This window comes from Haliotis cracherodii, unplaced genomic scaffold (assembly GCF_022045235.1).
Source record: "Haliotis cracherodii isolate W230 unplaced genomic scaffold, xgHalCrac1.p SCAF_8, whole genome shotgun sequence".
In the NCBI taxonomy this organism is placed as follows: domain Eukaryota; kingdom Metazoa; phylum Mollusca; class Gastropoda; order Lepetellida; family Haliotidae; genus Haliotis; species Haliotis cracherodii.
The window spans coordinates 19,427,542-19,444,423 of record NW_027266341.1 but is presented as its reverse complement, the minus strand read 5'-3'; the positions used below and the strand labels follow the sequence as shown (position 1 = coordinate 19,444,423).

Sequence of the window (16,882 nt, the reverse complement as noted above, 5' to 3'; positions counted from 1 at the left end):
AATGTCACCATGGTCACCTGTCAGTCCTGATGTGATGTACAATGTCGAGGAAGACTGACAAGAGGTAAGTATATTCTTTGACTAATAAATATTCGAAAAATATTTTGACCAATTCTTGATTACAAATTTGAAACCTGAACAAAAGAACATTCTGGAATGGCTTATAGATGGTCTAGATTGTATGGATTCAGTCATTAAACCTGTTACTATCGTTCGGAATACCCTGTGTTTAAGTTTTCGAGGTTGCATGATTAGAAATCACATTTCGTCTGTCACTTTCATAATCTGGTTAGCGACGCTCTGATTGGTTGGATGAAAGAATGTCTTCAGATCTTTGTTTATCAGTAGTGAGAACTAAGGTCTGATTTTAATGAGATTGCATAAACCTCATGCATCTTTCATTTTGATTGGGTCAAAGTTCGCTCAGGGTTCACTAGGCATGACCTCCTGTGGCAGTGTCCTAAGATCTTCGTGGAGAGAGGTATCAGACATGATCAAATTGGAGTGATTCAACTTTGTAATTGATTGATCTGTCCAAAATGTAAACAGACAGAGGGTTATTGGTGCTGTGATAAACCCTATATTTTATTTAGTGGATCTTGTTATTTGATACTGCAATCACCTTCTGGGTGATAATCATTATTATCACAGCGGTGTAGCCTAGTGGTTAAAGTTTTTGCCTTTCATGCCAAAGGCCTGGGTTTGATTCCCAACATGGTTACCATGTCTGAAGCCCATTTCTCGTTACAATTCGTGAAGACCATTTATGATGTTCATCACCTTGATATTGCTGGAAAATTGCTGAAATTGGTGTGAAACCAATTTCACACTCATTCACACTCATGTTCACTGTTGCCATACATATTTCAGGGCCGATAGATGGTAATACTGTTGCCGTACAATTCCTGGGCCAATACTGTTGCTATATGTATTTCTGGGCCACTAGCTGGTAATACTGTTGCCATACTTATTCCTGGTCCACCAGCTGGTGATACTGTTGCCATATGTATTTCTGGACCACCAGCTGTAATACTGTTGCCATACATATTGCTGGACCAGTACTGTGGCCTTACATATTGCTGGGCCACTAGGTGGTTATACCAATATTGTTTTTTACAGACGAACTGGCCTCCAATGTGAGAACAAGAAGCTGGAGCGTGAGATAGAGGAGCTGGAAGATGCTCTACTGCTACACAAACACATCCACAACTCGGACCAGGCCAGCATCCGTTCCACTCTCAGGTGGGTTCAGTGGCCATGTCTGTTTAAGTGTTCAACACATAAAATGCTTAACAGAGAAGTCAGATGTCTGATATATATAAGAATCTTAATCCCTTCAATTTGTTGGGGTTACCAGGTTTTCTAATTATGGTATCTAGGATTTCAAACAATTTGTCCTTGGCAGAACAAGGTGGAAACAAGCAGGGCTATATCTAGGATTTCAAACATTGTGTCCTTGGCAGGACATGGTTGAAACAGGCAGGGCTATATCTAGGATTTCAAACATTGTGTCCTTGGCAGGACATGGTTGAAACAGGCAGGGCTATATCTAGGATTTCAAACAATGTGTCCTTGGCAGGACATACCGGAAACAAGCAGGGCTATATGTAGGATTTCAAACAATGTGTCCTTGGCAGGACATGGTGGAAACAAGCAGGGCTATATCTAGGATGTCAAACATTGTGTCCTTGGCTGGACAAGTAGGAAACAAGCAGGGCTATATGTAGGATTTCAAACAATGTGTCCTTGGCTGGACATACCAGAAACAAGCAGGGCTATATGTAGGATTTCAAACAATGTGTCCTTGGCTGGACATACAGGAAACAAGCAGGGCTATATCTAGGATGTCAAACATTGTGTCCTTGGCTGGACAAGTAGGAAACAAGCAGGGCTATATGTAGGATTTCAAACATTGTGTCCTTGGCTGGACATACCAGAAACAAGCAGGGCTATATGTAGGATTTCAAACAATGTGTCCTTTGCTGGACATACCGGAAACAAGCAGGGCTATATCTAGGATGTCAAACATTGTGTCCTTGGCTGGACAAGTAGGAAACAAGCAGGGCTATATGTAGGATTTCAAACAATGTGTCCTTGGCAGGCTAATTGGGAAAACAGTTGTCATTTTCTCTTGAAGAACTCATGTGGATATATTTAATATTCAAAGCTACTGAGGTGAGATTCTTCGTCTTTTCCCTACAGGAAGGAGGATGGCGGGTCGAGGTGGGAGCACGGTGGACAGGGCAGGCTGAGGACGTACAAATCCAGCAAGGACCTGGAGGAGAGGTACAGCCTGGGGGAGGTGTCTGCTGAGCCAGGGGATATGTCAGCAGGGGTGGGGGGGAGGCGAGGAGCTCCGGATACACTGGAGGAGAAGGATCCACAGTTGGTGAAAGTCGGCAGTGTCGATCGAGTGAGGTCATCAGCCAGGCTACGGAGAGATAACCGAAGACAGAGGGGTAGGTCAGGTGACTTGAAGAAACATTAAACAAGTTAAGGACCACCCAATTCTTTCATATTAGGTGCTTCTTAACTTCCCTTGGGTAGTATAACTTAAAAAGTATTATTGTATTGTAATATATTGGAGACTTCTCCACTCTAGGGTGGTCATGTGGTGTAATGCATGAGGGAGAATTAGGCTTTCTTTTGGCTGACATGACTATATATATTGCGGTGATATTTTGATCATAATTCTTGTTGTGTTTTCAACTTTTTAAGGTAACTTTTCAACTAGTTGTAATTATAGCATTTTAATATTTAATTTATATTGATAGTGACAGTAAATGAGGTTTTATTTGCAATTATTTTTTTCACATTTCAATTTTTGGAATAGGCAGATTAGTAAACCATGTAATAATGTCTGGTCTTACCTGTAGGTCAAGACAAGTACCATTGTTAGTGTACAGTGCTAATGCAGATTCTGCCAGGACCCTACAATTTCCAGATTAAAGAAGGAATCATCATTACCATGATTACGGAGTAATAAGAACAATCATCCGGAAAGTGGGTTTTGGATTTACAAGTTCCAGATCAATGAGGTTTCACTTTATATATACATGACATATTCAAACAAAGCTTTGCAGAAATTCAAATATATCCATCCTACTTTCAGATCAACAAAAGACTTCATCGAGACCTTCCTCCGGGAAAGCATCATCTAATCATCAACCCGTCAGGGGGAACTCTACCAAGGAGTCTGTCTCTACTGTTGTCACAAAACAGCCCAGTGGTTCCAGAGCAACAGATGCTGTCTTAAAAGGAAAGCTGTCTCAGGATGGCTCTGCAAATTTAGATGGAGAACTCTTTCCTACAGATCCTCTGAAGATTGATAGTCTCAAACATAAAGTTCTTCAGAAAGTCAGTGCTAACGTCATCCGCAGGCCTCCCCCTCCGGACCCTCAGGATGATGTCATGGTAGAGCAGGTGCTTGTGGACCACCTTCCATCCCGGACTCCTGGTAACAGGGAGAAGGTGACTGAACCTAAAGTTATGGCCTCTGATAAGAGACAGAGTGACGTGAATCCACCAGAACAGGCCAGTAGACGTACACAAGATTCTAGAAAAGCTGCTCGAGCTCCTGTAGAAGATTATATCAATATGGTTGCAGGCAATGATTCGAAGTCTTGTGAGACTCCTGCTAAAAAGACGAAAAGGGCACAAGTTAGAAATAATACAGACCAGAAGGAGATGAGGAAGAATAAACAAAACTTGAAGCACGGTGTGGGTGGTAAAGTCGATGAGTCCAAAGTAACAAAGGTTGTGAATAGGTCCAAATTTGATGAGGTGAAGCTTGCTATTAATGAAGTGGAAAGAGTGAATGTAGAGGATAATTCGGTATCCTCCAATCCAAAATCGTTTAAACCATCACGGGAGGTTCTGACAAGTGATTACAGCTCAGATCTGGAGACCTCGCCTGACCGTTGGGACGATCCTCAGTTTGGAGGAGCATGTTTTGAGCGGGAAGCATGGTTGGCCTCACTGCACAAAGCTGGTGATGCTGGGGGACGACCTCGCTGTCCTCCACCATCGGATGATGTCTCGGACACACCTGTTCTAGGAGGAATGATGATGGACTTGAGGTCTAGAGGTGTCACTGTTTCTCTTCTGGAACCAAATGTTGCCAATGGATCTGGAGACTCTTCGGCAGGGAACAAGATGGTATGTGACCCAGGTGTTGTCTCCTGGCTACAAGATCTAGGACTGAGGGAGTGTAGTCGGTATATCGAGGTGTTTGCTGAGAATGAAATTGATATGGAGACGGTGAAGGATTTAACAGCTGACCAGCTGAACCAGATGGGCATCACAGCTGTCGGACCAGTCAACAAGATTCTCCGAGCAGTGTCAGCCCTCAAGTCATCTCCTCCCTCGGCTAATATGACAGTAGATGAGTTGCTGGCTGCTGTAGGATCGAGTCTGAAACAAAACACCTCAGAGGTGTCTAGAACTGATGAAAGAAGAGGGAGATTACGAGGAAAGGTGGCAAAGGATGAATTTGATTTTTCCGTATTCGCTGGGGAGGAAGGAAAGGATGAGATAAAGAATAAACTAAGGGAACAGAATACAAAGACATTGACTTCAGAACGGTTAGAAAAGGAAGTTTTCTTAGCATCAGAGAAAAAAGGAACTGATCTTGTAGTTGAAAAACATGAGTTGGATAGGAGACCACCAGTAGACAGAAAGTCTTCTTTTGACTCTCAGAAAGATACAAAACAGCCATTAGATGAATCAAAAGCAGTGACTCGTAAACAGAGGACGCCGCTTCAAAGAAGCTCCTCAGCATCACGTGTACAATCTGACAGGGAAAGGAGTTTAAGTAGTGATGGTTCAACCAGGGGGAGACAACTCACACGCCAAAAGTCAGTGCAGTCAGTGCCTAAGCGGTTACCAAGTGGTAAGAAGATGGCTGCAAGAGATGACAGTGCTGATGGCAGGGCTAAAGTCAGTAAGGCAAAGTCTAGTAAGATAAGATCTTTGGAGGTTATTAAGAAACATGCAGAAGCAGGGATTTCTGCTGCAGCTCAGAAGCGAGAAGACATTCAGACTAAAACAAAGAAGGAGACGATGCAGCTGCAGCGAATGGAAGAGAGCAGACGTCAGAGGAGAGACAAGATGGCTGCCAAGCACACTGGGAGAGGGAGACTGGACAGCAAGGGATCCGTGCAGGTATATAGTCAATTTAATCTCGTATTCAAATTGAAAATTGTTTAGTTGCATATATTTATTCTCGAGTCATAATAAAGAGGAGTAGCAAGCTGGGTAGAAGATGGAAAAATGATGTGGTCCAGTTTCACTTTCTGCAATTGTATTGTACAATTGATTTTCCTGAGATATGATCAAGGCAGGATGTTTCAGATGTGCTAAAAGTCTTCTATATTTATTTAAACCAATGTTGAGTATGAGTCGGTGCAAGAGACATGATAGAGATACACAATCACAAAATACCTGGGAAACATGCTTTCAGACACGCACTCTCCATCTTCATAACAATACAAAAGTCTAGGAACCAACTTCCCTGTGAAGATCCAGTTAGTCTTCAGCTACCCGTGCTTGTCATAAGAGACGACTAATTGGATCATCAGATTTGCTGACTTGGTTAATACATGTCAACTTTTCTCAATTGCATAGATCGATGCTCATGACGTCATTGTATCATCTGGTCCAGACACGATTCGAAACCTTTTTACAGAGAGCCATGATATACCTGGAATATTGTTGAGTGTGGCGTTAAACAACAAACTAACAGAAACCAGTCAGTGATCAACTATGTATTACAGTATCAAATGCGTTTTTCAATTCCAGTTGTCACACCGGCCTCAAGGGGCAGACCAGGACCCACTCGAGTTCTTCTCCTTGCCAGCAGACCCAGGCAACAAGGAGACCAGTCAGATCTCACCCCGAGACACCATCAACGATAACTTCCCCATCAGAGTGGAAACAGTTCTCTCGACACCAATTCCTGCTTCGCTCTCTCCAAGGAAGGGAGACAACTCAACAACTGAAACGTCTCTTAGTGCGAGAGAGAAAATAAGAAATGTGGACTTAATGGTGAGGGTTGTTATCAGTTAACATTCACCAGCCCTCTTGTTCATTTATTCATAAAGATGTGTTTGTTTCTTTGTTTCTTTGTTGTTTAACGCCTCGCTCAGCAGTATTCCAGCTACAGTAAACTATGTATACAGTAAACTATTATAACGAACAGGTTTATAACGAACTGACGAATATAACAAATTTATTTTTTGGTCCCTGCCATTTGCTGTATATATGCTGTATATATACTTATAAAGAACTGCGGTTATTATGAACTAAAATCAGTCGTCCCTTTCAGTTCGTTTTAACCGTAGTTTACTGTATATGACGGCGGTCTGTAAATATTCAAGTCTGGACCAGACAATCCATAAAGATGTACTCCTTAAGAACAAGTGAGTTTGACATTGTTTTGGATGATCAGTTTGTTTGTCGCTGTCTACAAATCTTTTTATCTCACACCTGCTGGATGGGATTCCGGGGTAGAATAGGTCTTCAGCAACCCATGCTTGCTGTAAAAGGCCACTATGCTTGTCGTAAAAGGCGACTAAAGGGATCGGGTGGTCAGACTCACTGACTTGGTTGATGCACGTCATCAATCCCAATTGCGTGGATTGATGCTCATGATGTCAATCGCTGGATTGTCTGGTCCAAACTTGATTATTTACAGACTGCCGTCATATAGCTGGAATATTGCCGAGTGCGGCGTTAAACGAAAACAACCAACCAACCTGCTGGATGGTGAAACTTTAAGCATGCATGTTCAACCAATGGTGGTTCTAATGGCTTGGAGCCATTCGTTATTTTTTTTACGAAAATTGAAACACATGAAAATCTAAACAGCTTTAAAAGACTGTTAGTAGTGTCAAGTTAATTAAAGAAACATTGTTCATACTAGAAAGGAGTTTACACTCATATGCTTGTTGTTTAATATTAACTTCTAAGTAAAAAAATGTTTTTTAGAGACAACTTAGCAGTTTGTGTTGGTCCTAGTATATCTAGTACTAGTCACATGTTTAATTGAAATGTTTTCAGGTAAGGGATCTACAAAGAAAATCTGTGGATAAACAAAAACTTACCCTTGACATTGTACGCGACCTTCAAAAACAGTTGGAGGAGATAGAAAAAGGTCTGGCTTCAAGAACTAATGAAGAGTTGCAGCTGGTACCAGAGGAGGTTTCTAGTCCAAAGTCTGACACGGAATCACAGAGACTCAAAACACTGCCCGAACAGTCTAGTCCCAGAGACAATCCTGCCTCAGACAGAAGTGCCAAACATATAAAAATGACTTCTAGTAAGAAAACTTCACTTAAAGAACCTTCTGGTGATGTCTTACATGACCTTGTGAATGACCTTGTGCCCAGGAAATGTAAAGGGAAAGAAGATGCAGTGCATCTGTTGACCAGTGCAAGTGTCAGTAAGCAAGGTCAGAGTTCAAGGTCAAAAGTGCATCAGCCGTCTGGAGTGGCATCCTTGTCGATGAGCAAGAGGGAACTGCTAGATGAGATCCGAAAAGAGAAAGATGATCACCGGAAGCAGATCAGGTAAGATGTGAAGTGATATCAAAGTGTCCATATCAGAATTGAGCAAGAATTTATTTCAGTATTTTGAGCCCTATGACCTGCAGTACAATTGTAGTAGAACATTATAAAATGTCACATGATAGTGTTAAATAAAGCATTTATATTAACATTACAGCAACATTTGTAGCATTTAGAAGACTACACACTATACATGTTTATCTGAACAGGAACATATCTTAAGCAAAGGCTGTTACTATTATATTTTTCACAAACATTTTACTAATGCAATTATTCTTCAATGCATGCTTACATGATTCACATACTGTAAATGAAAGCGGTAATTATAAATCTTAGAATTAGGTAGTGAAATTCTAATGCCAATTCTAATTCGATCATGTAGACGTGTTCTATGCATTTCAAGTTGAAGAAGAGATTTAAGTTCACATTAGTGCTTAAGAAATGTTGACTTGTGAACATCTGTTTTGAAGGGCTCTGACTCTTTGTCTACAGAATTGCCAATAACACATGTCAATATGTGTCCATGAGATATGTTGACTGATAGCTGGGACAGACTATGGTAGAATATATCACATCCATGGTAGGACTGAGATTCATGGTGAATTCTAAAACTCAATAAATTCAGATCTGTTACTCTGAAACCCCCCTGCTTGAACATCTGAGGACACATCCATAGGAGGTGGCTTCAGGTGAACTTTCTGATAAGCCAATGATCCTCAAGGCTTCTAAATTCTTGGTGTGAGTGAGCGAAACATTCAGACCAGGATATCTGATTTCTGTATCTCTGAACGACCTTAAACAAAATTACCCGACTGCACATAATGAATGCAGCACCATTATGTTGTTGTGAACATTTTATACACCCTGTCATCTCTGCGTTCAATGGCTTCTACAGCCAAAAGGGAGTAAAATGTTTGTAAATGGTGCTAGGACTAAGATAGCAAAGGATGTTCTAAGGCTGAGATAGTCAAGGGTGCCCTATGACCAATTCCACCTCCTGTCTGAGACCAATGTGTATCACAACAGCCCTGTCACCCACTCCTTCATGCTGCTATTGTTATTCCCCACCTAGGCACCTACAGTCTGAGCTGACCCGTCTGCAGCACAAGGACCCGGTCCGTAAGTCGGAACTGGACTACAAGGACCTTCAGTACCAGGAGACAGGTAAGAGGAGGGCTGGTTTTGTATGATAAGGGAAATTAAAGTTTTCAAGTTAATTCAAATCATATTGTGGTGACTGTTTAACATATTTATTTTCCCTTGCCTCGGGAAGATGCAGCCCCATTGATGTTAATGAAATTTGTTTTCTCAGATCTGATTGGCGAGGGAACATTCTCCCATGTTTACCGAGCCCGCTATCAGGGAGCTGACGTGGCAGTCAAATGTCTCAAGGTGCCGCTGTCATCTCAGAACAAGAACTATTTCGCTGCAGAGGTAACACAATCCTTTACTTACTTGAAAGTTTTACCGTTTTGCATGATGCATTTAATAAACATGGTGTAGTGTCCCAAATGGAATTTCCATTGTGGCATCGTCAGGTCAGCTGCTATCTTCATGGCATGTGTACTAGGTATTTCAACCATTGGATTTACACCACTTTTGTTTATGTAATTTAACAATCAAAAAGTACATAAAAAATGCTACAGAATCAAAATAAAAAAATGAAATGACAAATTCAAAGAGACACAAGACATCAGGTTTGTGTTAAGTAAGTGAGTGAGTGAGTGAGTGAGTGAGTGAGTGAATGTCTTTAATGCAGCACTCAGTGATATTCCAGGTATGTCATGACAGCCTGTAAATAATCCACCAGTCAAACCAGTGACTTAAAACATGAGCAAGGATTGACACCATTGGACTCCATGATACCAGACAAAGAGCCTGATCACCTGATTCAGTTTAGTCCCTTCTTGCTACCAGCATACAGGTGCTTGGGACACATTCTACCCAATCACCATAGGGTGAGTGAGTCTATCCAGAATGAACATCCCCTGCCCATCGGTGACCATGAGTCTTACAATCTAGTGGTCAAATTAGTTGGAGGCAATAGAAGTCTTTACAACTATTAAGACTTGTCTTATTTTTGTAGGTATGCCTACTGCGTGACCTTCGCCATCCACGGGTCGTCATGCTGATTGGCGTCTGCACGTCACAACGTTTGCCGCTCATGGTGTTGGAGTACATGTCTAAAGGAAACCTCTTTGCCTTGCTGCATAATCCTAACAGGTACATGCTGCACTGTCTCAACGACTCCCTGAGTGACAAACTGATTCACATCGCATTTGAATTCTACTGTTTGATATACCTTGCCATGTGCTCTATTGTGTCCTCTTAAATTGCTATATCTTGCCAAATTCTAGACTGTGACCTTGAAATTCCCACGTCCTGCCAGATGTTGCGAAATTGTCGTGTCCCTCCAAATTCGATATTTTGACCTTGACATGTCCTGCCAAATTCAGCAGCGACATTGAAATTTTGATGTCCTGCCAAATTTTGTGACCTTGACATTGCCATGTCGTGCCTATTTCTATACCGTATCTATGTATTGTGACCATGACCTCAATATTCCATCCCAAGAGAGTCTCTAGACCATGCAGAATACTACCAGATAGCCCGAGACATCGCTGCTGGGATGGTGTATCTTCACAACCATCGACCGTCAGTCCTCCATCTTGATCTCAAGTCCATGAACGTTCTCATTGGGACAGGAGATCGAGCTAAGATTGCTGACTTTGGCTTCTCGAAGCTCAAGTATGTAGTTTTCATACTATTCCACTGTTTAGACATATGATATGGATCCTTTTGCATAGTCACTCCTATTTGTAAAAATTCAGCCTAAAACTTAATATGTCATTTCTCAACCAAAACAAAATGTAAACTGAATTTTTCTCCTTTCAACAATGTCTTAACATTTTTATACCCTGACAAACTGCTTAAAAGTATGCTTAATCCTCCATCATGGGAATTCCAGAGCAGAATGTGACCCCTGTCTCATGCTTGCCTCATGTGAACAGGTCAGCTGAGACTGGAAATGTCTACCGGTAGGTGGGACAGCATGAAGGAGTGTTTGACAGTCTGACTTGAGGTGGCGAGGAGGGGAAATACCTACAGCCAACTACTCACTCACTCACTCTTATGTGTGTTTCTGTATGCAGACATGAAGCTGATCAGAATGCCGCCAAGGCCAGCAAGGTCAAGGAGCAGATTCAAGGGTCTCCAGCTTGGATGGCACCAGAACTACTCCAGGCAGGGGAGGTAACTCTCAAAGCAGACGTGTACAGTTTTGGCCTCATCCTGTGGGAGATGCTGACCAGGAAGATCCCGTATGAGGGGAGCTCCATGTTCCAGGTGCTTATAGGCAACTATTAATCAATTATTATATTTCCATCTAATTATTTCAAAAATTTGATACGGGGCAGTCGGGTAGCCTAGTGGTTAAAGCGTTTGCTCATCACTCCGAAGACCTGGGATCGATTCCCGACATGGGTACAATGTTTGAAGCCCATTTCTGGTGTCCCCCGCCATGATATTGCTGGAATATTGTTAAAAGCATCGTAAAACCATACTCACTCACTAAACATTTGATACATTTTGTTGTTGTGTATCTTATATTATCTTAACAAACTGTTCAAGACATCTATGGGCATCACCTATTGATAGATGTGATTCACATGAAACTTGAATGTTTGGAGGGCGACTCATAAGTATTTCATCAAGTAAAGAAAGATGGGGACGCACTCGTCTGTGTGTACTTCAGGTAGAATAAACTTATGTGAGGTGGACTGGTTGGTAAACAGGCGGAGATGATAATCAAAAGACTAATGAAAGGGTGAGTGGGGTGGTCCAGTGGTTAAGGAGTCGACTTTTCACAGCAAACACCCGGTTTGATTCCCAGCACAGGTACAATTTGTTTAGCTTTTCTTGGTGTTTCCTGTTGTGATCAGGTGCTGCAATTCTGTATGAAACAGCACAAGACCATACTCACTCAATGATGAAATAGGAAGCTGGGTGATATTTTACTGTGGATGATTTGTTTGTAGATCCTGGAGAAGGTGAGATTGAACAAGCGTCCTGAGATTCCAAGTGAGTGTCCTGTAGAGCTGGCCGGGTTTATATCCAGATGTTGGGACAACAACCCTGCACGGCGACCGGTCTTCAAGGTGGGTGCCACTTGGTGCATCATTACGGTTTGGGGGGAGGGAGTTAACATTTAACGTTGCATCGGCATTACTTCAGCCATATAGCAACGAGAAGAAGTTGAAGAAGAAGTGAGTCTTGAATACAAAGTAAAATTTGAAAACAAGTTTGTCAAACATATTTGGGCATAACAATATTATTTATACAGTTTAAAACACCAGTAACCAAGGGTGGGCCACCTCGCTGGGGGTCATGAGGACTTACAGTGCCTCAGCTTCCTGCACGCTACCCCAGCAGGATTCATGTCTGGCTGGTGTTGTGCTCAATACTAGCCAATATTAAAAAATACTCAGCAATACGTTGGCTTAAAACACTGTTTGAACCTCCTGGGCAGAGCTTTCTATAATTTTTATTTGTAAAAGCATCACACCAAATTTAAAAACAAGCAATTAGTTAAAAATAATGATACAGGCCAGTTTCTTTCAAGTAGCTTAGAAAGAGATGCCCGCTTACACGGGAAAAGATATCTTTCATATTTACTGTTTGATAATGTGAATCCCTTGCAAATGCAAAGTCCTCACAGTCAAACAAAATATGCTTGACGGTGAACCTTTCATCACAACGGATACACTTAGGAGGTTCCATTACGGTTTGTGATGCAACAGAAATCATCCCAAGAAAAGGCAGTTTGGATCTATTATCATGATTACTTCCTGATGGAAATTAATAAGGGAACAATGAAAAATATAAGGAAATAATCGTAACTGTCAGTACTTCTGAAATTACTCATACGAATTAAACACGTCACATCCAATGTTGAGATGTGTTTGTGTGCATTGTTTCCAACGCCTGTTTGGTAGGCATGGCTGTGAACCAATGATATCATATCATTTTACTGTGTCTAAATGTACGTGTTCCCTTATTTATTTCCATCAGTATATGTTGAGATATAAATGTTAACTCCTGGTACTGCAACAATCCTTTTTATTGTGGATTTGTCAAGGGCAAACAAGTGCACTGACCATTAAATAAATGGGGATGAATTTATGTGTCATGTGAAAAGCCTTCCTGCACAAACTGGAAAAAAAATATTTTGTCAAATATATGTACTGTACATTAAGACTACTCATAATTTAAATTGACATAATTCTTATAATAAAATTTTAAATTGTGTTAAATTGTTTTGCCTTTGAACAAAAATTAGAATGAATTTTCTGACATCACAAAAATAATTAACCTCACTTGACTGCTAAAACTCAACAAAAACAAAGTAGAGCAGAGGCTGGGGGCATCTTTAGATCCAATAATGCTTGAGAGGAGGGGGTGTCGCATTCATATTGAGTTGCATTTTTGGCTAGGGTCCAGCGGTCACATTCTTTTGGAGACGCATTAATTTCATGATTTACAGTATGTCCCCAGCAACTTGGTTGCTGGTCGGAAGGTGGCGACCATATTGTTCAGGCCGTCAAGCTTAGTGACTTGGTGACTTAATTGTGTTTCATCATACCCACATGGTGTGGATCGTTGCTCATAATGTTAATCACTGGTTTGTCCAGCCACAATCATTTACCGGCCACCATAATTTGTTTCGATGCCTCTCTAAAACAGAAGTTAAAGATAAATCTTTCTTGTTTCTCCAGGAGGTGTTGTCCACACTGGAGAGCCTTTCCTTCCCCCCTGACTGGAGAGCTCTGTTCCAGCAAGCTGGGGTTCCCCAGGAAGCTCTGGAAGATGTCCATTCTACACGCAACATCATCTCACTCGTCACATCAACTCTGGAGTCATCCAAGCTGGCCAGCCTCCTGGATGCAACAGGTCAAGGTCAAGGTCAAGATCAAGAGATGTGCGAATTGAGTGATGTCTCAGAATCTGGATCATCTGAGATGGACGGAGATATTGATGAAGATATTGACGAGTCGTCTGATATGAGTGATGACAGTTTGGAGAGTGAGGAGAAAGACAACTCTGATGATTCTCCAGTGCGTTCAAGAACAACATCTGCTCGTTCCCTCCGGGAACACAAACAGGATATAACGTTGTCAGGTCAAGAAATGGCTTCTGTCTCAAGTTCTAGTTTGACAAGGAAAATTGAGAAACTCAGTCTAGAAAGTGTTGAAGATGAACAAAATGTGAATGATACTGATGGTGATGACAAAATACCAGCTTCATCGGAGAGGAAAAATAGCCAGTCTCAGTTAAAAGCAGCTCTGCTGCAAGAAACATGTAAAACATCAGCATCAGATTCCCCAAGGCAGAGGAGAAGAGACAAGGACAAAGGCAGTGCTAGGAGAGGAAGACAATCATCATCGCCAGAAAGCGCTGTGTCCAAATTTTCTGAACTACCCACCCCCAGGAGGAGTAGAGAGGCATGGATTTCCGAGAACATTCCAGCATGTCCGACTTCCCCAGACTTCCCCCACAACCACATCCCCCCTCCCCCTGCCCCCCCTCCTCCACCCCCACCACCACTCCCACCACCGCCAAATCCGGTCAAAGTCAAATCCGGAAAGGTAGAGCCTCAGCGTAAGAAACATCAAAATGTTGTCCTTACTCCTCAAATACTGGAAGCACGGACTCAGAAACTGAAACCTTTAAAGAGAGATCGAGATCAAAAGAAGGGGGCAACTAGGCCCAGAATCACCCCGAAGCCGGTGAGGAGTGCTTTGTTTGTCGTGGGTGCATCAGATCTACAGAAACAACGAGGCAAACTGAAGCCAACACAACAGCCCCACCCTAACCAGCTGGAGGACCTGGCCCAAGTGAATGGCAAAACCCTGTCCTCCATAGCCGAGATACTCAGAGGTGTAAGTAAACTCGATGTCTTATTACCTGAATCTTCCTGAGGCAAGAGAGTCAACTGAAGTCCAGTTTCCACCCTTGCCAAACTAGGTTGCAATTATGGAGTTACATTTTGGATGGACTTACGAGCCATGCATAGTCCAATCAAAAGTGTGTAACAAACTAGACATCCGGTTTGTAAACAACATGGATTTCAACATGCATAATTTGGTCGACTGTAGGATTCGCAAAGCATGTGTTCTGCCAACCGGCCTCCGACAGATATTTTGCAAATTCTTTCATGTTTTTAATCAAGGTGCTCACATGATTTGATGCATTTTGCAGGGTAAGACCTGTTTTGTTACAATATAGATCTTGATTATCGATCAGATCGTCTTGACTGTGCGATGCCAATTCGTTTGAAGCAAATACAAGTGATATGAGAGATGTAATCTGATTGGTCATTAGGAGCAACATAGAAGGGACATAACTCATAATAGCCATTGGTGGCACTACAATCGAGCCTGGAAATTCCAGCCTAGTTTGGCAAGGGTGGAAACTTGACTTTTATATTCAGTTAATTCCCTTGCCTCAGATGCCTTAATATGGCCTCATCCATCCTTGATAATCCAGGGTATACGTCTCCAATTTATGTTGATTAAAAACCCTGGATCCATCATGGTATATGGGCAGAACTTACAATAACATTCTTACGAAATAAATTGCAAACTGTATATTTATTAAGTCAGTTATTCTGTTATGATTTCAGGCCATGTCGGAACGAAGGTTTGCAATGGGTGAGGATCTCTCAGCAAGTTGTGACCACGCCCATTCCGACTTGAGTTGGTCCACGCAAGATGACTGAGGTAACCATGGTAACATGCAACACTGCGGCTTATCCTTGGACTATTGTTGCATTTCATAATGTGCCATTACTTGATGTCCTGGACAACATAATGCCCCTTACAGATCAGTGCACCTCATGATGGGCCACGCCCTGCCTCATCACCATGACAACAGTATGCGAGAACGTAACCATTTACTGCTATGCTTTTACTGTCCCACATCCACATTGCTACGTGTCACGTCATCATAACTCCCTCCCCAAGTCCAGTGCTGATACTGCAACGGCCTCACAAGCTCGGACATATTGGTACTTCCAAATCGGTTGTAGCTGAGTAACAGTAGATGCTAGATAATAAAATCAGAGCATTACATGGCTACCATTCCTATTTCTCCATGGGTACAATGTGAAGACAATTCTTGCACACTCTGGCATGATAAGTGTAACTGTGGCAGTGGAATGGGTATTGTCATGCTTGACATCCAAGACAATGTGTGGTTCCTCTTCTTATTCTTATTTTGTTTGAGATATGGTGATAATATTGCAGGAGCAAGGTGTATTCCTCTAAGCCATGTGCCAGCAAATACCAGCATGACAACACAGGAAAACAGGTGCTTGTTCACTGGTACAGGAAACGGAGACAACTCAACGTGCAAACCAACAGTTTTTTAACTCTTTCCCAAGAGATGTAAAAATGTTAGACAGTTCCATCCAGTCCTTGTCATCATTTGGATTTGAATGGGAGTGTCAATACTATGCCAACATGTACCTTAGCAATCTGTTCCTGGAGGATAGAGTAAAAACAAGTGATCATGGTGTTTTGGCTGGATTGGATTGCCCAGTACTAGATAGATACTAGTGTGTCACGAACCGCTTTTCAGAATGTTAAAGATTGGGCCACATATGAGACATCCAATTGTTTTATGTTTTAATCTACGCAGAACGAGGTATGGTAGTCCCAGTTGACAATAATAGGATTGGTTCTGCTGATACACATCTGGATAAGTGTTGATAAACATGTTTACCAGCTGGTGCATAAACAGGTTTCATCCCGACTCCACTCTGGATGTTCTGCTAGCAGGAACAGTTATGGCAGAGCTTCAGGTTGTGAAAATGGACAAATGTTTCTCTATATTATTATTTATTTGAAGCACTATAACCAGCCATGATGACTATGGTTTCTCCACAGTGACTTGCTAGAATCTCCGGCATGACTTGTGTCGTCACAATCTGTAGCAGGTTAGATGGTTTTGATAGAGCGCTTATCTTGCCTAACTTGCAGTACTATCCACAAGGTCTCATGATGTTGTCCCGGCAATGTCCTTCTTTTCTGAGACTCATAATTCCAATATAAGTAAATGTATATCTTGTGAAAGTGTTGTTTATGTGCTATGGCTTAAAAAAGTAAAAGAATTGGTTTTCAGTCAATGGCTTTTGAAAATATAGCATGTAACCAAATAAAATGTTGTGTAAGCAAATAAATAGTTGCGTACATCAACGTGGGAAAGGGCCTCCCTACATAAATGTATCCCTTGATGAGTAAAACACTGGAATACAGTAT

At 41.8% G+C, this 16,882-nt stretch overlaps 1 protein-coding gene across 1 annotated transcript; it reads left to right on the top strand.

The window, feature by feature from the left end:
- LOC139449703 (uncharacterized) lies at window positions 1–16,212 on the top strand. The gene is made up of 14 exons (XM_071231209.1): window positions 1–64; window positions 1,120–1,242; window positions 2,203–2,459; window positions 3,113–5,163; window positions 5,800–6,045; window positions 7,060–7,568; window positions 8,638–8,729; window positions 8,878–8,999; window positions 9,652–9,788; window positions 10,140–10,313; window positions 10,718–10,910; window positions 11,603–11,722; window positions 13,340–14,503; window positions 15,247–16,212. The coding sequence occupies exons 1-14, from the start codon at window positions 42–44 to the stop codon at window positions 15,340–15,342; spliced, it is 5,307 nt and encodes a 1,768-aa protein (XP_071087310.1). The 5' UTR covers window positions 1–41; the 3' UTR covers window positions 15,343–16,212.
- Window positions 16,213–16,882: the final 670 nt, after the last annotated feature.